General features: G+C 37.0%; 1 protein-coding gene across 2 annotated transcripts; it reads left to right on the forward strand.

Moving 5' to 3' along the window:
• The first annotated feature begins 892 nt into the window (after positions 1 to 892).
• On the forward strand, positions 893 to 19467 carry LOC138317815 (uncharacterized). Of its 2 annotated transcripts, none has more exons than XM_069259724.1 (15): positions 893 to 1036; positions 7560 to 7967; positions 11333 to 11671; positions 11928 to 12095; positions 12682 to 12807; positions 13116 to 13223; positions 13628 to 13738; positions 14164 to 14185; positions 14608 to 14681; positions 15017 to 15038; positions 15221 to 15338; positions 17104 to 17263; positions 17709 to 17724; positions 18179 to 18243; positions 18363 to 19467. In XM_069259724.1, exons 1-15 carry the CDS (start codon positions 967 to 969, stop codon positions 18425 to 18427), a joined length of 1872 nt encoding a protein of 623 aa, XP_069115825.1. In that variant the 5' UTR covers positions 893 to 966; the 3' UTR covers positions 18428 to 19467. The 2 variants fall into 2 exon arrangements, with proteins under 2 accessions (XP_069115825.1, XP_069115826.1); XM_069259725.1 differs by having other exon boundaries at positions 17125 to 17263.
• The last annotated feature ends 287 nt before the right edge of the window (positions 19468 to 19754 follow it).

The raw sequence follows: 19754 nt of genomic DNA on the forward strand, positions 1-19754 counted from the left end.
TTAGGAGGACCATGTGGTAGATAAGCCTTTGGCTTAACATGTAAATCCATCCTCAATAAATAAAGTTTATTATTATTATTATTAGTTTAATAGTTTTTCGCGATGCTTAATAATTATTTTCTTTACTTTTATTCCGAAGTAAAATAAGGAATTCAAACTTTTCATTGATAGTAATAGAGTAAACTAAATAGATCTTTTTTGTTACTGTAGAAAAGTGCTATTCCATCTGTTGGTTTTAATAGATGAAATCATCGTTCGTCGGCGGTATAACACTTTTAAGAGGACCGTGCTATGTGCTCAAAACTAGGACTCTACAAACGTTGACCGATACGACGATAGATCAACACCGGACATTTGGCTGTTATCCTCCATTTATCTTCTGCACGTTTTTATAATCGCATCATTAAAAGAGAAAACTGAAGTCAATGCTGCGGATAAACAAAACTGACGAGACCCTCTTTCCCAAAATACGAATGATGGACTTAGCCGTAAGTGAAAGAGCAAGAAGTCTTGTGTATCATATGTTGTATTCTGATAATGGGGTAAAATTGCCCTGTAAAAATGTCACGTGAATGGTAATTTTCAGGTAACCTGGGTTAACGGAAAATTTAAGGTAAACGCTCTTAAATTTACTTTATTCGGGTTAGGTGAATCACCGAAATGTGTGGTTGATAAATACACCCAAGAAAACCGTTTAATCAAAGCACTCTCACACATTAATTATATAAGCTGTCTAAACAGGAACTTTATTATCGAACAATAGTGACACAGCCGTTATTTATAATTTAGTCTGCATGTTTGTATATAGTTTATGTAAATAGAAATAAGTTTAAGTTTCGGTTTTAAAAAGTTGTATTAAGCGGAAATTAAGTAGACCCGGAAATCATTGAGCGATTTCTTAACATGTATTACACTTAGCTGAACTGTCAGAGCGTGTTAAGATCTTTAACTATCCACACCGTCGTCATGATCTGTATAACAAGGACCACGATTTATATCATGGTATTTAGCTATCTCCTACAGGGACATTTAGGCGGTAAGTTCATCACACATTCATCTTGTGAAAGTGACAACACTATATACTGTAAACCAACTTGTTTTCGTGGCGACATTTTCGCGCCGACCTTATTTCGCGTTTTTGAACTTTTCAATGCGATTTGATTTCATGATTTACAGACATTGTCTACTGTCTACGAATGAAGCATTTTCACGGCGAACGCATTTGTAAGATTTCTATTCGCCGGTAAAGTTCGCGAAATTCAATCGCTGGCAAAAAAGTTGATATACAGTATTCAGGCATATCTAATGTTACAATTGGAATATGATATGTTAAAACTTATGGAGGTTTTGGACTTTGCTCCCAAAACTAAAATCGTTCATTTTGTTGAAGATATTGGTATGTGAACATTCAATGGCGATTGTATTATTTTTTGTTTTGAAGAATCGGTTTCTGGAGCTACATTACTGTTTGCATTTCATTATGAAGGTTATAGTTTATTGTTAACATGTCGTTTAATTCCGCCTTACTTTGGCCCCTGTATTACGGAAGACATGTGCTGACATATGTTTTCACAAGGACAAAGCTGAGAAATTTGTTAGTCTCAGAAAAACATATTTTACCAATGTCACCGCACGACAGGGAAGTAATCCTAAATTGACTTAATCGGACGCTAAACGACTAAAACAAACCACTCTTCCATTTAGATATTTTTATGTTATGGAGTTACAAAATGTATAACACAAAAATCTGAGTGTACTCTCGAAGCGGTTTATGATGAGAGTACACTCGGATTATTGTGTTATATCTCCATAACATAAAACATGTATTCAAATTAATCCTTATAATTCAATTTACTAAAGGTATCTATTCAAAATTCCGAATTCATTTTGGGACTCTTTCCCCCTATGAAATCATTACGCCGTTATATCAGCCAATAAGAAGCGACGTTACAAACGGCGACGCCATTTTTTAAGCCAATGAAAATACTTGTTACAAGCAATATTGAATTATTCAGTTAGAAGTGTCTAATATATGTATCGTTATCGCTGAACGATAATCTCTTCAACGTCTAAGTATTAAGGATGACGCTATTTCAGAGTTTGTCTTCCTTGAAGTGAATGTGTGTGATTTAGAACATAGCTAATACATGTAATACGCCTCTTTTTAATTCTTTATCAAGTCAAATATTAAAATTGAATAGCCGAATATTGTTTCCATAAGGACTTGTGCAAACCTGAAATCTGAGAAATGTAATTAAAAAGTTTTAGATAATGCTAATGATGGTATTTCAAATAAATTTCAGGACGTAAGACTTTTCAAATACCAGAAAATGATATTAATAAACCCCTTAGATCTATATACGAATCGATCTCCATAAAATATTTATAATGTGCATACTCACAGATAGATAATGTATTGAAGGACTTGAAGGAGGTCCGTTTCCCATTACTCTTATGACACACTTCATTCAGACACGATGTATTCATGCAGGGTCTAAAGGAGAAACAAAATAACTTTTTGTTTCAGTAGAAAAGGTTCAATAGACATATTTATGGCTCTTATCTTAATAGGCTATTATATGAAATGACATTATTTAATAGTTTTGTTGTTTATTCATCAGGTCAAGCAGGGTTGACTGTCTAATACAACCTCAATAGGCCTGACGACCATACTTCCTGAATATCTACAGATTCTACTGAAAACGTTTCATATGTCATATGACCCGGATATATTTTAGGTTATGTTCATTCTAAATGACCTAGATTTTTTGAGAAAGGTTAATAATATAACAAGCTGACATTGCTCACCCTGTCGCATCCTTTGGGTTCTGGGGCTGTTCCCATGGTCAATAGCCTAATAAGACCCCTCAACTTTAAGTTTTAATCTTTTTATTTAAAGCATTTTTATACAAATGTATGCAGGAATTGAACATGCATGTATATTTGTAAATTAAACTTGGCGATTTTACAGATTATGAAGTTGACTGTACTGCGAATGTTAAATATTTGTTTTGAGCGGTAATGATATATAGATTATCCACATTAGACTAAACGCATAAAATAATTTGATAACATAAAAAAAGTATGTACGAGTACTTACTTGGACAGTTATCCACTAGGATCCATATGCATGGATACCATTCGTAATCTGGCGATCGAAAGCCATAGTAGATCTTGTACGTATTTTCGTCCCCGTTGTTACAATATTCTGAATGGACAGAGAGAAAAGGGTACTCGTGGACGAATTGAAATAGCCGCTTACCTATTTCAACCTCTCCGTACAATGACGCTAGTGCCTTATAACTACGGAAATACATGTATTTAGCCTGAAACATTCATTCAGGTTTAAAATCTGATGGTTTTAAGAATCAATAGGGCATAACTAGTGACTAGGTCAAAGCCCACTGGACACAAACCCCCAAGGATACCAACATCCACGTGCACTAGGCCACCGACACAAACTTGGTCTTTATTATCTACAAGGTCTAAATTCGTTCACTAAACAAAACAATGAATTTATTGGCTAAATCATAACAAATCTGGGGCTTTCCTTTATTACTCGAGCGCCACTAGACTTTGACAATTGTCGAAAGCTATCTTTAAAACAATAATTATCATATATTCAGTAAATTTATGTCATATTAATATCCATAAATATATTAAAAAAATAGTTTTTCTTCTGGCACATGCGCAATCAGTACTTTATTTCATATGGCGCGAAGAGGCACCAAACAATGTATCCGGTGTGCAATTGTTTAGTAGTATAAACCCGGTAACCTTTGTTATAAACGAAACGTTCGAGTTCGATTTATTGTTATTTTGAATCATATTTATTTTGTCTTTAGCACAAATTTGAAATACTTTGAAAGCAATTCACAACACAGATATACAAAGTATCTATTCTAAAGAGCGGAAACTCGCATCAATGTATGACCGGGCGTCACTTCAATAACAAGGAAGGAAGTGTTTGAAATGAAGAGCTGATTGTGGGTAGGCAATTTATGAATACATGCAATGTATATAGATGTCTAAGTTTAAAAGTGTGATTTCATTCCATACATGGTCGTGTGGCGGCAAAACATATATGATTTCAATACTATTATTAGGATTGTGATTTCCATTTACATACTAAATACAAAGACAGTAACAGTAATGTAAATCCAAATCAAAAATGAAAAAAAAACTTGTTTCAAACCCTGTGAAGATAGATAAATGAGTCGGTATTACTACTGCGCAGTGTCCACGACCATTTTTACCCGTAAATCATAAAGTTAGCAAGAGTGTCACTATCAAAAGTGGACACAACGCATATATACCACAGTTCATCATGAAAACATACTGTCATAAGGGGCACAACGTCTATATACCACAGTCCGTCAAAACATACTATCACAAGGGGGGCACAACGCATATATACCACAGTCCGTCAAAACATACTAACAAGTGGACACAACCCTATATACCACAGTCCGTCAAAACATACTATCAAAAGGGGCACAACGCCTATACACACAGTCCGTCAAAACATACTATCAAAAGGGACACAACGCCTATATATACCACAGTCCGTCAAAACATACTATCACAAGGGGCACAACGCCTATATACCACAGTCCGTCAAAAGTACTATCACAAGGGGTCAACACTATATACCACAGTCCGTCAAAACATACTATCAAAAGGGGCACACAACCCTATATACCACAGTCCGTCAAAACGTACTATCACAAGGGGACACAACGCATATGTTACCACAGTCCGTCAAAACATACTATCAAAAGGGGCACAACTCACACAAACGTACTATCTATATACCACAGTCCACGTCGTCAAAACGTACTATCACAAGGGGACACAACGCCTATATACCACAGTCCGTCAAAACATACTATCAAAAGGGGCACAACGCCTATATACCACAGTCCGTCAAAACGTACTATCACAAGGGGACACAACGCATATATACCACAGTCCGTCAAAACATACTATCAAGGGGAAGGGCACAACGCCTATATACCACAGTCCGTCAAAACGTACTATCACAAGGGGACACAACGCATATTACCACAGTCCGTCAAAACATACTATCAAAAGGGGCACAACGCCTATATACCACAGTCCGTCAAAACGTACTATCACAAAGGGGACACAACGCCTATATACCACAGTCCGTCAAAACGTACTATCACAAGGGGACACAACACACGCCTATACACCACAGTCCGTCAAAACATACTATCACAAGGGGACAACACCTATATACCACAGTCCGTCAAAACATACTATCACAAGGGGACACAACACCTATATACCACAGTCCGTCAAAACATACTATCACAAGGGGACACAACACCTATATACCACAGTCCGTCAAAACATACTATCACAAGGGGACACAACACCTATATACCACAGTCCGTCAAAACATACTATCACAAGGGGAACAACGCCTATATACCACAGTCCGTCAAAACATACTATCAAAGGGGCACAACGCCTATATACCACAGTCCGTCAAAACATACTATCACAAGGGGCACAACGCCATATACCACAGTCCGTCAAAACATACTATCACAAGGGGACACAACGCCATATATACCACAGTCCGTCAAAACATACTATCACAGGGGGACACAACGCCTATATACCACAGTCCGTCAAAACATACTATCACAAGGGGACACAACACCTATATACCACAGTCCGTCAAAACATACTATCACAAGGGGACACAACACCTATATACCACAGTCCGTCAAAACATACTATCACAAGGGGACACAACACCTATATACCACAGTCCGTCAAAACATACTATCACAAGGGGACACAACGCCTATATACCACAGTCCGTCAAAACATACTATCACAAGGGGACACAACACCTATATACCACAGTCCGTCAAAACATACTATCACAAGGGGACACAACACCTATATACCACAGTCCGTCAAAACATACTATCACAAGAGGGGACACAACGCCTATATACCACAGTCCGTCAAAACATACTATCACAAGGGGACACAACGCCTATATATCCACAGTCCCCGTCAAAACATACTATCACAAGGGGACACAACACCTAATATACCACAGTCCGTCAAAACATACTATCACAAGGGGACACAACACCTATATACCACAGTCCGTCAAAACATACTATCACAAGGGGACAACTAAACACCTATATAGTCCGTCAAAACATACTATCACAAGTCTATAACGTCCAAAACATACTATCACAAGGGGACACAACTTCTATATACCACAGTCCGTCAAAACATACTATCACAAGGGGACACAACGCCTATATACCACAGTCCGTCAAAACATACTATCACAGAGGCGCACAACGCATATATACCACATTTTTCCAAAACACAAACATCACTTACACCAAATTTTCAAACTGTGTTGACTTACACTATATTTAACGCAATCTGAAAATAATTTTTCAAATTGTGTTATTTTTTTCAAAGTGGGTTGTAAAACACCAAAAACATCACAGGTCACTCTTTAAATAGATTTTAAAATTTTTGAAAAGACACGACCTTTTATATTGTCTTTTAAAAATTTGAAAATTAACTAACGAGAGTTTAGATAGACATGATAAACAACAGTCACTCGTTGAGGAACTTATTTATCCCATAACTTTAACTCTATAGTTATACCATGGTCACCATTGTCTCGTCTTCATTCAGGGAAACTTACCACTATACAATGTGTAGTGATAACCTCCCGCCATAAAATATAGTGCATAAATAGAGAGCCAATATTTTATTGTTTAATGCTTTGAATAAGCAACTACCTGTTAAACAGTATATACAATGATATTTAAAAAAAATGAGCTGCGAAAGGTAGCCCGAAGATGGGAGCCAATCGGAATCAAGAGATCTTGGAGTTGACCAATTAGAGGCGCCGTAGGTGTTTACACACTCGGTTTTTACACACTGGAGTGTGTAAACATAAACGATAACCAACTGCTATGGAATTTATCACATGGGTTTTCCATTGTGAAACATGCATAGTTATAGGATAAATGACATTTATTGTTGATGGGAGGTGTACCAAAATAAACCAATCTCAACACTACTACCTCCAAAAGAACGCAGCTTGTGTTTTAGTGATTGCGTGAATGCTACAAGAAAGCATTGTAGTTTTAATCCGTCTGTGTTCTGTGTGGGAAGAGGGATATGGTATTTGTGACGTGTCATCTTATGATAGCTCGTCTACTTTACACTGACACCTCGCTGAAACAATTTCCATTATACTGAAGGTTACCAGCAAATGACAACATATTGTCTCATCACTCTTAAGAAACAAGAAAGAAATGCAGAAAAGCAGGAAGTGTCATGGTTACTAGTCAAGAAAACATAATACAGATACCAGAAAATTAGAAAGAATGAAGAATGCAAATTCACCGAACAGACAGAGTACGGACCTAGATGCTGAATTACAAATGCCTACCCTCTTATTCTCTTTCATTTTGATTGCAGACAGCAACATCAAGACGTCGCATACCTACCATCATTCTCTTACCTTTTTATTGTAGTTAGTAGCAATGTCACATACCCATCGATGTCGGGGACTTCCACACCGACAGAAACTGCTCCAATCGCTAACGCTGCTGTGCACCTTTATCCCGAGCCCGTGGCTTCAGTCGAAAGAGGATATCCGCTAATTCTGACCATCAACATAGTATCTGCAGATTCCTGGCGGCTGGAGTGGTCCACGAGCGCAACCGGAGAGGTCACGCTTGGATCGGCAAAGTCTCGCCAGTTAGGGACATGTCAGGAGAGTACACCACTATCTGAGGCATGTCTGATTAATTCTACATCAGTACGATTCTCCGTGGAGAACCCTGTACATGGTGATTACATCTACTGTGCAGTGATGATACCAGGAACCTGGAATCCGAATCAAACCACACTCACGGCGTCTACTGAGGTTTACGTCCAGGGTAAGATATCATATCTTCACTAGGTATCCAACACCTACGTAAGCTGTCGTATACTGATGTCTATGTCCAGGGTAAGATATCACATCTACACTAGGTATCCAACACCTACGTAAGCTGTCGTATACTGAAGTCTATGTCCAGGGTAAGATATCACATCTACACTAGGTATCCAACACCTACGTAAGCTGTCGTATACTGAGGTCTATGTCCAGGGTAAGATATCACATCTACACTAGGTATCCAACACCTACGTAAGCTGTCGTATACTGAAGTCTATGTCCAGGGTAAGATATCACATCTACACTAGGTACCCAACACCTACGTAAGCTGTCGTATACCGAGGTCTATGTCCAGGGTAAGATATCACATCTACACTAGGTATCCAACATCTACGTAAGAGCTGTCGTATATAGGTCTATGTCCAGGGTAAGATATCACATCTACACTAGGTATCCAACATCTACGTAAGCTGTCGTATACTGAGGTCTATGTCCAGGGTAAGATATCACATCTACACTAGGTATCCAACACCTACGTAAGCTGTCGTATACTGAGGTCTATGTCCAGGGTAAGATATCACATCTACACTAGGTATCCAACACCTACGTAAGCTGTCGTATACTGAGGTCTATGTCCAGGGTAAGATATCACATCTACACTAGGTATCCAACACCTACGTAAGCTGTCGTATACTGAGGTCTATGTCCAGGGTAAGATATCACATCTACACTAGGTATCCAACACCTACGTAAGCTGTCGTATATTGAGGTCTATGTCCAGGGTAAGATATCACATCTACACTAGGTATCCAACACCTACGTAAGCTGTCGTATACTGAAGTCTATGTCCAGGGTAAGATATCACATCTACACTAGGTATCCAACACCTACGTAAGCTGTCGTATATTGAGGTCTATGTCCAGGGTAAGATATCACATCTACACTAGGTATCCAACACCTACGTAAGCTGTCGTATATTGAGGTCTATGTCCAGGGTAAGATATCACATCTACACTAGGTATCCAACACCTACGTAAGCTGTCGTATACTGAGGTCTATGTCCAGGGTAAGATATTACATATTCACTAGGTACCCAACATCTACGTAAGCTGTCGTATACTGAGGTCTATGTCCAGGGTAAGATATCACATCTACACTAGGTATCCAACACCTACGTAAGCTGTCGTATACTGAGGTCTATGTCCAGGGTAAGATATCACATCTACACTAGGTATCCAACACCTACGTAAGCTGTCGTATACTGAGGTCTATGTCCAGGGTAAGATATCACATCTACACTAGGTATCCAACACCTACGTAAGCTGTCGTATACTGAGGTCTATGTCCAGGGTAAGATATCACATCTACACTAGGTATCCAACACCTACGTAAGCTGTCGTATACTGAGGTCTATGTCTAGGGTAAGATATCACATCTACACTAGGTATCCAACACCTACGTAAGCTGTCGTATACTGAGGTCTATGTCCAGGGTAAGATATCACATCTACACTAGGTATCCAACACCTACGTAAGCTGTCGTATACTGAAGTCTATGTCCAGGGTAAGATATCACATCTACACTAGGTACCCAACACCTACGTAAGCTGTCGTATACTGAGGTCTATGTCCAGGGTAAGATATCACATCTACACTAGGTATCCAACACCTACGTAAGCTGTCGTATACTGAGGTCTATGTCCAGGGTAAGATATCACATCTACACTAGGTATCCAACACCTACGTAAGCTGTCGTATACTGAGGTCTATGTCCAGGGTAAGATATCACATCTACACTAGGTATCCAACATCTACGTAAGCTGTCGTATACTGAGGTCTATGTCCAGGGTAAGATATCACATCTACACTAGGTATCCAACACCTACGTAAGCTGTCGTATACTGAGGTCTATGTCCAGGGTAAGATATCACATATACACTAGGTATCCAACACCTACGTAAGCTGTCGTATACTGAGGTCTATGTCCAGGGTAAGATATCACATCTACACTAGGTATCCAACATCTACGTAAGCTGTCGTATACTGAGGTCTATGTCCAGGGTAAGATATCACATCTACACTAGGTATCCAACACCTACGTAAGCTGTCGTATACTGAGGTCTATGTCCAGGGTAAGATATCACATCTACACTAGGTATCCAACACCTACGTAAGCTGTCGTATACTGAGGTCTATGTCCAGGGTAAGATATCACATCTACACTAGGTATCCAACAACCTACGTAAGCTGTCGTATACTGAGGTCTATGTCCAGGTAAGATATCACATCTACACTAGGTATCCAACACCTACGTAAGCTGTCGTATACTGAGGTCTATGTCCAGGGTAAGATATCACATCTACACTAGGTATCCAACACCTACGTAAGCTGTCGTATACTGAGGTCTATGTCCAGGGTAAGATATCACATCTACACTAGGTATCCAACACATACATAAGATATAATACTGACAATGTCGACATTGACTATCATTGCCTCCACGATGACGTCAGCGTTAATGCCGTCCGAAGGAGAGACAGTTCTTCTACACCGACGTCATATTTGCGTTCATTCCGAGACAGGTGACTGGCACAATACTAGTACTACCTGACGTCATAGTTGTAGATTAGCCGACTGAATCATGTATAACAGTTGACTGGCGTTAAAAGATACGATGACGTCAGCGTTAATGCCGACCGAAGGAGAGACAGTTCGTTCTACACCGACGTCATCTTTGCGTTCATTCCGAGACAGGTTACTGGCACAATACTAGTACTACCTGACGTCATAGTTGTAGATTAGCCGACTGAATCATGTATAACAGTTGACTGGCGTTAACAGATACGATGACGTCAGCGTTAATGCTGTCCGAAGGAGAGACAGTTCTTCTACACCGACGTCATCTTTGCGTTCATTCCGAGACAGGTTACTGGCACAATACTAGTACTACTTGACGTCATAGTTGTAGATTAGCCGACTGAAACATGTTTAACAGTTGACTAGCGTTAACAGATACATGTATAACACATATACACATAATTAACCACTTGACTGGAACTTTTCTTTCTTTTGAGTCGATAAAAAGCACTTCTTCGGCACATAAGCGAACATATTTAGTGATTGTATATAAGAAATGAAAACGAAGCATTACACACGAAGTATTCTGTTAAAACAAAACCTAGCCTCACTTGTGTACATCCTATGATGATATTGGCCCATATCTTTGTTTTTATGGACATACACCACCTTGTAATAGAACCAACAGTGTATAGATTTTATTCTTTTCCTGTTTATATTATATTTTTTTGAGAGTTAAAAACGATATAAATTCATAACTTGTTGAGTAATTCCTCTGTATATATTTCAGTGCCGCTAGAATATGTCCACCTTCAATATCTATCTGGAGAGAGCAGCGAAGGTCAGTTAATCGTAAAAGAGGGAGACAATATCACACTGCGTTGCGAGACGTCGCCTTGCCGCCCCAATGCCACCATCTTATGGATGAAAGACGGGGCGGTCATATCTTCATTAGTTACCAATTCAACCATCTCGATCGAGAATGGACTGCTTAAAACCTCTGAGAAGCTGATGATATCGACAGCTCGGGACTCCATATTGAAGTCAGCTGTCCAGTGTGTTGCTGTAAATTACATGTCAAATAACATGTCAAAAGTTCGTTCTAAATCACTTGAGATCATTATACTTCGTAAGTATCCTCTTTTAACTTAAATTTTCTTTCTAAGAAAAACTAAATTGATCCAAACTACTTTACAGTTTATAACTTAACCCAGGCTTAAGAAAGTGTTATAAAGTTTTATATTGTAACTAAGACGTCCCTTCGGAGCTCGCTGCTTTGTATGCATTGTACAATGATAAAGTTTTATATTGTAACTAAGACGTCCCTTCGGAGCCCGCTGCTTTGTATGTATTGTACAATGATAAAGTTTTATATTGTAACTAAGGTGTACCTCCAGAGCCCACCGCTATGTCGGTAGCGTACATTGACAAGACCTCTTTGAACCTGAGCTGGAGTATTGACCCCTTGTCACTATATCGTTTGACCTTTGACATCAGTGTCCTCCCCAACACAGCAGGACTAGCGATAGGATCTCCCACCCGCCAGAACAGTTGTAAGTATTTTTCCTATCACTATATGTGCTTTTCTTTTGAAATGGACGCAGATAAGTGTAGTTTGACGTCCAGTCTGTCTGACACATATCAAGTCAATCGCATTATTACGACATTGAAATCCTTGTCTTAAAATGAAGGATTAACTTCGACATGAATTTCAGACGTCCTTGTCTTAGTTTTAATTCACTTGGATAGATGTTTTGTGTTTAACGTGTAATAAAACAATCATAATATAATGTAACTGAATGGTGACAAATTAAAAAACGCCACATCAAAGGCATAATGCCGAGAAGGTATGTTATGTCGGATATGGAATTTTCATCTTACATACTTACATGAATTATACCTTGTAAATAAGGTATATGTTATACGGTATAATGTAATATTGTCTCATAACAAGCTGTTATTCACTAATGCTGGTCATATGTTACTGTAATCATGACCATTGTTGCAAAGGGATACTTTACACAGACAAAGAAAATGTTTTTGTTGTTAAATATAGTTCACAGAAATAATAAACAGAATGAAACGAACAGACGATTGCTTATTGTATCCCCTCCTTCATATCTTGATATTATGTTCCAGCGGGTGTGTTGTTCTCCAGCATGGTCCTAGGACTTCAACCAAACACGGCTTACAACATATCTGTGACAGCCTCTAACGACGTGGGCACAAGCTCTGCTGTATCTACGCACGTCACCATATTTACAGGTGGGGACGGGGTATAGGACCCTTTCAGACGTGGATATGGAGAATAGAGATAATCTACCCGAGGGTCACAAAATATATTAAAACCCAAAGTTTGCTAAGAATTTTACAACATTTTGTGGTCCCGAGGGATCATTTCGAAATACTTAAAGTTAAAGAAATATAAACAAACAATACGTTATTTCGTCGGATTATTGAAAGACATGTTGACGTCCGATTCCGATAATCATATAGTTCAAAGTTCAGCAGTTTAGTCTCGTCCTGGGACAGAGAAATTTTTTTCAAGATTTTGCCGTTATGGTACTTTTCAGAAGCGCAGTCTGGATTGCTGTATTTCCATCTGGGTGTGGCGTTAATGGCAGTGAGCGTTGTTCTACTGGTGACATTTGGCGTGTGTGTTGTGATCAAACTGAAGAGAGGTAACTACATTTATGAACGTTGATTCAGAGAGACGTTGGTATAGTTTTACGAACTTAAGAGAGTATCTGCGTTTTTGAACGTTGGTACAGAGATGACGTTGGTATAATTTTAAGGCGTCGGCCAGGTGCCCGACAGATCAAGCATAGTTATATAGGAGCTGTGTGATCTCATATTGTAGCATTATTAAAAGTTATACTACTTTACATGGGTATGTGGTTTTTCTCTGTTCCACTCATACGTTTCGTGCTTTGTCTTTTAACTATGGTATTAGTTACTTTTATGCATTATTGTTGTTGGATATTAATGAGCCCTAGGTTTATCAATATGAGAAATGATCGACAGTTTTAAATACTTTTATGAACTAAATGCCCGTATTTATGTGGAATATGTGCTATATTTTTAGACGTGGTCCCTTTCAAGATTCCCAGAATACTGATTTCACGGGAAGGGTCAGCGCCTGATCCTATGTACGAGGACCTAGAAAATCTGGGCAAATGCGACGCGCCTGTCATTGGTAGTTATTTTAAATCCTAAACTTTTCTCGGGCCCGGCACCATAAAACTATTCAAAGACAGACATTTTACTCAAATTTATGATTTAACATAGACTGGAGTAAAAAATGTGTCTGAAAATAGTTTTATGGTGCCGGGGCTTGTTCTGATAAGTGGAATTCAATTATTACTTTTGCTAAGAAACGTTTTGTAAGGAAACTGATTACTAGAATAAAAATGTATATATTTATCTCGGTTTAAATTTGTCAATGAAATAGCTTTAAATTCTACATAATGCCCAATAAAATATAGCACTTCTAATGAATGATTACACCGTTAGCAAAATGGCGGCTATGCAGGACTGCCCTTAACATTGCCAGTAAAATGTGTTCAATTTCCAAATAACAACTGCAATTGTCCTTCAAATGATTCTTTTTGTTTCTTTCAGAAAAGCGTCTTAAGAATGCGAGGTAAGCACGAAAATGATTATTGACGAAAAAATACAATTAGGTGGAATTATGATGTAGACCACAGCTATTTAAAACACATTTTATAACAAAAAATATAGAGTGATAGTTTCGGTTTTATCAAATACTTCCTAAGAACTGCTAAACTGCTTTACATATAATTTCTGATATAAAACCTAAATTGTATTTTTGATTTAAAATTACAACATTTGTTCCGATTCCCCAAAGGCTAAGCAATATATTACAAATTGGTGCAACTCAGGAAAACAATACTCTACTCGAATTGAGTGTGGGGGCCTACCGTAAACAGGTACTTGTATGAAACGTTTACAGTAGTCCTATAAGATTATCTTGTTGTTTATTATTTCATAACAGCTGAGTAAATATATCGATGTATAATTTCATAAAATTTGATGTCTTTTCAGAAAGACTAAAGGCGAGCTGAAAGCGACACAAGGTTTGGTATCTGGGATGTACAATTCCATTGGCTCAAGTATAGGTAGGTGATGCAGTGTATATAAAACGGAATAATAACTGAATAAGTTGATAGCAAACCTTTGTCACCATACCGTAATTCCATGTGTAACCCCTTGGTATAGGTATAAAGGGATGTGGACTATTCCAGATTACCCACGCAACTTATATAAGATACAAGAAATTCAATTATATAAGGAATGCATGATATGCATTGGTCCTCACGATTTGAGGTAACCAAACCTGACATCTATTTCATAAATAATTGTAGCAGTGGCCTTGTGTGTGTATATGTTTTGTTTTTGTTTTTGTTTTATGTTGAAATATTTTTTACCCTTGTGGTTTTTTTAAATGTTACAGAAGACGGAATCAAGAAAGAAAGGTAAGTACTATCCTGATTACCATATCCACTCCGTTTTTATAATTGTAAATAATACTGATGGTAGCTATGGAATCATAGAATCATGATGGACCAGTGGTGATATTTACTAGCCAGGGACGTGGTGTATAATTGAATATATGTATTACATATCATCGGTTTGGTAAAGTGTATTTTTACTTTAGTCCTGGAAACATTTATGACGACATTCCTGGTGCGTCTGTCTTCTATACGAGGTCCAGTACCGATTCTTCATCCTCACCTAAGGAGGGAAAAGTCCAGATATCTGTCCCAAAGATTGAGGTACGTCACCAACCTACGTGTTTAGAATCTAATTGCCCTGTAATTAGTGTGTCACGTAAAATACAAGTGGAATACTAGTAATCAAGAGAGCAACGTCTAATGATATTGTTAGAAGTATTATAAAAATTTCTTGATGCATATTTTTCTGTTCCCTAGCATAAATATTTGAAAAGCCTAGTATCCGTCTTAACAACGTATTCAATCAGTTTAATAATGTGGGAACAGTTGTTCAAAAGTTGATTAGGCTAATCACAGTTTAGCGAAACCATTCAAATCCAGATAAAATAATATTTTTGGTAATAGGAATTTTCACAAAATTTCAAAACATTCTTAAGAACTCGATTCTTTACTAGCGGTTTCAGTGAAGATATATTCACAAGTTATGCAGCAAATCAGAAATGAAATTTCACTAATCATGTGATTAAGCTTATCATCAACCAAGCCCTGATTGTTCGAATATTTACCACACTCCTGTCAATTTAGAGATTAAAAAATTGTGCATTTCCCTGTAGGAAAGTACCTATTTTACGTTTGAAATTGATTTCGTTCACTCCTTTTCGTATCAATATATAGGTTGAGAAGGAGTCTTTGCATTTTACGTTGTTCAGTGTCGTCTCAAAGTTTTAATAAAGTGTTTCACTCTTCATTATGATTTCTAAAATTTTGAATAAATATTTTTGTGAAAACGAAAAGAGAAAATCAAACAGGAGCGACCTAGTCAGTATCAGTAACCCATACCATTATCTTTTGGAAAGTGTTAACAACATCATTGCCCATGAGCGATGTCGGAAAGTATATACTGCAAAAAAATGTCCCCAACACAAGTACAATTTCAATGCGAGGAAGGTACGTGTTCAAAATATACCCTACACGAAATATTTCAGGCCAACTTCAAATAAGAAAATGTGGTGTAGTAAACGTTTTTATGGTTTGGTACACAATATTCACATTATCATTTGTTATATTCCCATAGAGCAATTTCTTTTTAAATAGTGTATTTTTTCAGCCAAATTCGATAATGCATACATACCCGCACACTTCAACACTACCATCAAAGCTAAGGACGTATTATAAGACTCTTTCATATGTGGATATGAAGGATAGGGATATTCTACCCGAGGGTCACAAAATGTAGTAATACCTGAGGCATGCCGAGGGTTTTGCAACATTTTGTGATCCCGAGGGTAGAATATCCCTATCCTTTATATCCACTTATGAAAGAGTATTTTTCTTTCATACCTCGACGTTTTATTGCAATTTTACAACTATAATATCCCGCCATTTTTAAACAAATTCGAAGAAATCCACGACTGGAAGTCAATTTTCCATACATGAAAAATTACGTGATATTTTCAACACAAATTCCGTTGTTTTCATCTTTTATAGCAAAACCAGTCATATTTGTGAAAAAAATGTTAAAATTGTACCGATGAAACAGATATTTTGTTGACGCCGTAACGTCACGAGGCTTTAATGCATGCGTAGTCATGCAATACCGCCTCAGGCGGCATGAGTGAATTGCCCTGGACCAGCCAGTATTACACGTGTAGGTATAAAAAAATCTATGTCTTTGATACATGATATCGAAGTGGGCCAAACCACTACATTATCTTGACAGAAATCGTTCTCTAGGAATATATAGGATGCTAGTATTATGGAAAGGATTGGAGTTAATGCTTAAACTGATGTAGTTTAGATTAAGGCAGACGAAGCAATGGTCTGTGTACGTGTAATTACTATGTATTGGATAACTTTATTGTTGAAGGAAGAGCCTGTATCTGAGCAGAAACAGAAACAGAAACCTCCCATTCTGAAGAAGCCTCCTAGTAGGAAGTACAAAAACACCGTGGTGGTCACAGTGGAGGATGTAAACCGGGATCCGGAACCGGAGAATCCGGCTACAGAGACTGACACTCATGCCAAAGGTAAAGTTATACCGCACCTAGCTTAACAGATACGTCAAAGGTAAAGTTATACCGCACGTAGCTTAACAGATATGTATTACTCCAACACGTTTGGCAAAATGTAGCGCAGGCACAAATGTGTAAAGGTGAATTTTACCGGTTATTACACCAATACATATCGCCATTTTTTTTACCGTTTTTTAAGATATGTTAACGTATTTCAGAGGTAGATTTGTACTGCTTGTCGAATAACATATGTCTTTACAGCCTCGATGTAATACCTTGTTTCATGATCGGGATCTTACTCATTCTGTAACAAATTATTTATATTTTATATCATGTTAAAAAGGCAGATTTTGGGCAGGAATATAAGGACAAGAGTTTCATTATGCCATCGTAGATGCATCCCAAGGTGTGTCTTAATCAATAAAACATCCGGAATTATTCATTTTTTTACTTTTTTCAGATGTCCTACCAGAGGTGTAAGTATTATCTCTGTTCATTTCAAACAAAACAAATGCTTAATACATATATATTATATATTATATATAGAATATTAAAATTCAATATGAACGTTTTCTATATTGTATATAGAATATTAAAATTCAATATGAACGTTTTCTAAATTGTATATAGGATATTTAAATTCAATATGAACGTTTACCCAATAAGAGAATTTTCTTAAGTTCAATCATTTCATGTCCTCTTCTAAAGACAGCCCTGAAATATTTTTTTTATTATGTCATAAAATATTATACCAAAGAAAAATCATTACCTTGCATTTTCAAAACTATATGTGTTCAGAAGAGTTGTAATAGGTTAACAAATTAATTAGAAATATTGATAGCGTTATGGAAGTCTAGTTTCATTAGTTTTATTTAATTTGAAAATTATATGTTATCTTTGATTATAAAGCGGATAGACATTATTTTGTAGAGAGGAGGAACCCAGGTCTGACGATTCTAACGTCGGATGTCAGTATATGGAAATGAAGGGACCGGGTAGGTACAATGTACTTTACACTTTTAATGTCTCCATTTATGCAAAAATAGTTTGTTTTTTCGCATAAATCGTTATATTCAACAATCAATAGAATTAATTTTAATGAATATTTTTGTAGATTCACAAAAAGATGAATACGTGGATGTACATAAACTGAAGGAAACGTTGGAAAATCCCAGATGACGTGCAAATACCAAGAGAAAAGATGCAGTTATTGACGGATAAAGAGAGATGACGTAAATCCCACAATTCCATAGCGGAATGGGCACAAGTTTTACAGTTGTACATAAAATCATATGTCGTTAAATCTTGTGAATGACGAGAACGCGTCCCCATGTATCAATGTTTTACATAAGTGCAAAGGGTAATGTAATATGCTACCCCGCTTAAGAATACTGCCTAAAAGAAAAGTTAACCATATTAATTATTATCATTTAATTATCATATTATGCCATCTTGCCTGTGCATTATCTTTGCAAATGTCAAACAAAAAATGACCTTGCGCGATATTCACTTGTCTCCCCAGGCAGAAAATGTAATGTCACGTCATAAATACTGTGAATGATATGACGCCACCATTCGAAGACGTGGTTACATACTGGTTGCATCTACTTTATTTTGTACAGCTTAACGTTTGAACGTCTTATGAAGGCTTTTATAGTATCTATTATATAATTATAAGCAATGTCGCATATTTGTGGTCATATCGAGGACTGCCACGGCTCAAGCAAGAGAAAGAAAACAATTGTAAGATCTGATTTGAAATGAACACCCATGTAAGATACCAGGTTTATGTTCCAGACACAGTTAAGCTTATCTTTAGAGCCAGCTACAAGTGAGGTTAATACCTTGAAAAATAGAGTATTGCAGTCTGGTGTAACATGGGGATAGTCATTTAAAATATTTCAGATTTATTTTTAAAGATATTTTGTCAACTTTTAAAATAAAAGAAGAAAACATTTAAAAAAATATGTAAATATGTTTAGGAAGATATACTCTTTTCCTGTTTGTTCATTTCGAAGCTGAATAACTTCCATGTTATGCATCAAATGGAAAGTAAGCAAAACACTTTCAAGTTATTTTGCTAATTGTTTTTAACCATACGGCTTAAATGATATACGTAGTCAATTCTATTTTCTAATGATACTAGAATGCCGTATATATAGAATATGTAGAATTTGAATCAATAAATCACCATATACAATATGGTCCTCGAATTTTCACCTACAAGTGTCAAATATTTTCATTTTATGTCCAATCTTCCCGTTGCATTATTCGAATCTGTAATTAGTCAGATTGCAGTTATGATTTATTCAATTAGTTTCAGATTTTCTGTTTAAGTTTTATATATAAAAAAAAAAAGAACATGCCATCTTCACCACTTGTCTTGTACATTACAAAAAAACATTCATCTGACTAGCAGGTAAATATTCTATATATGTATTGTTTAACAAATGTGACATATTTTTTTTTAATCTTAACTTTCTCGTCGTAAATAATTTCTGGGGAT

Source organism: Argopecten irradians, chromosome 3 (assembly GCF_041381155.1).
Source record: "Argopecten irradians isolate NY chromosome 3, Ai_NY, whole genome shotgun sequence".
In the NCBI taxonomy this organism is placed as follows: domain Eukaryota; kingdom Metazoa; phylum Mollusca; class Bivalvia; order Pectinida; family Pectinidae; genus Argopecten; species Argopecten irradians.

What these genes read in the sequence shown, in the direction of transcription:
- LOC138317815 (XM_069259724.1), top strand. Translation starts at nt 967, where the DNA reads ATGATCTGTATAACAAGGACCACGATTTATATCATGGTATTTAGCTAT. An exon ending in AAGCGTCTTAAGAATGCGAG is followed by an intron (nt 14,186 to 14,607) that starts GTAAGCACGAAA and finishes ATGTCTTTTCAG; the next exon opens with AAAGACTAAAGGCGAGCTGA. An exon ending in TATCTGTCCCAAAGATTGAG is followed by an intron (nt 15,339 to 17,103) that starts GTACGTCACCAA and finishes TTATTGTTGAAG; the next exon opens with GAAGAGCCTGTATCTGAGCA.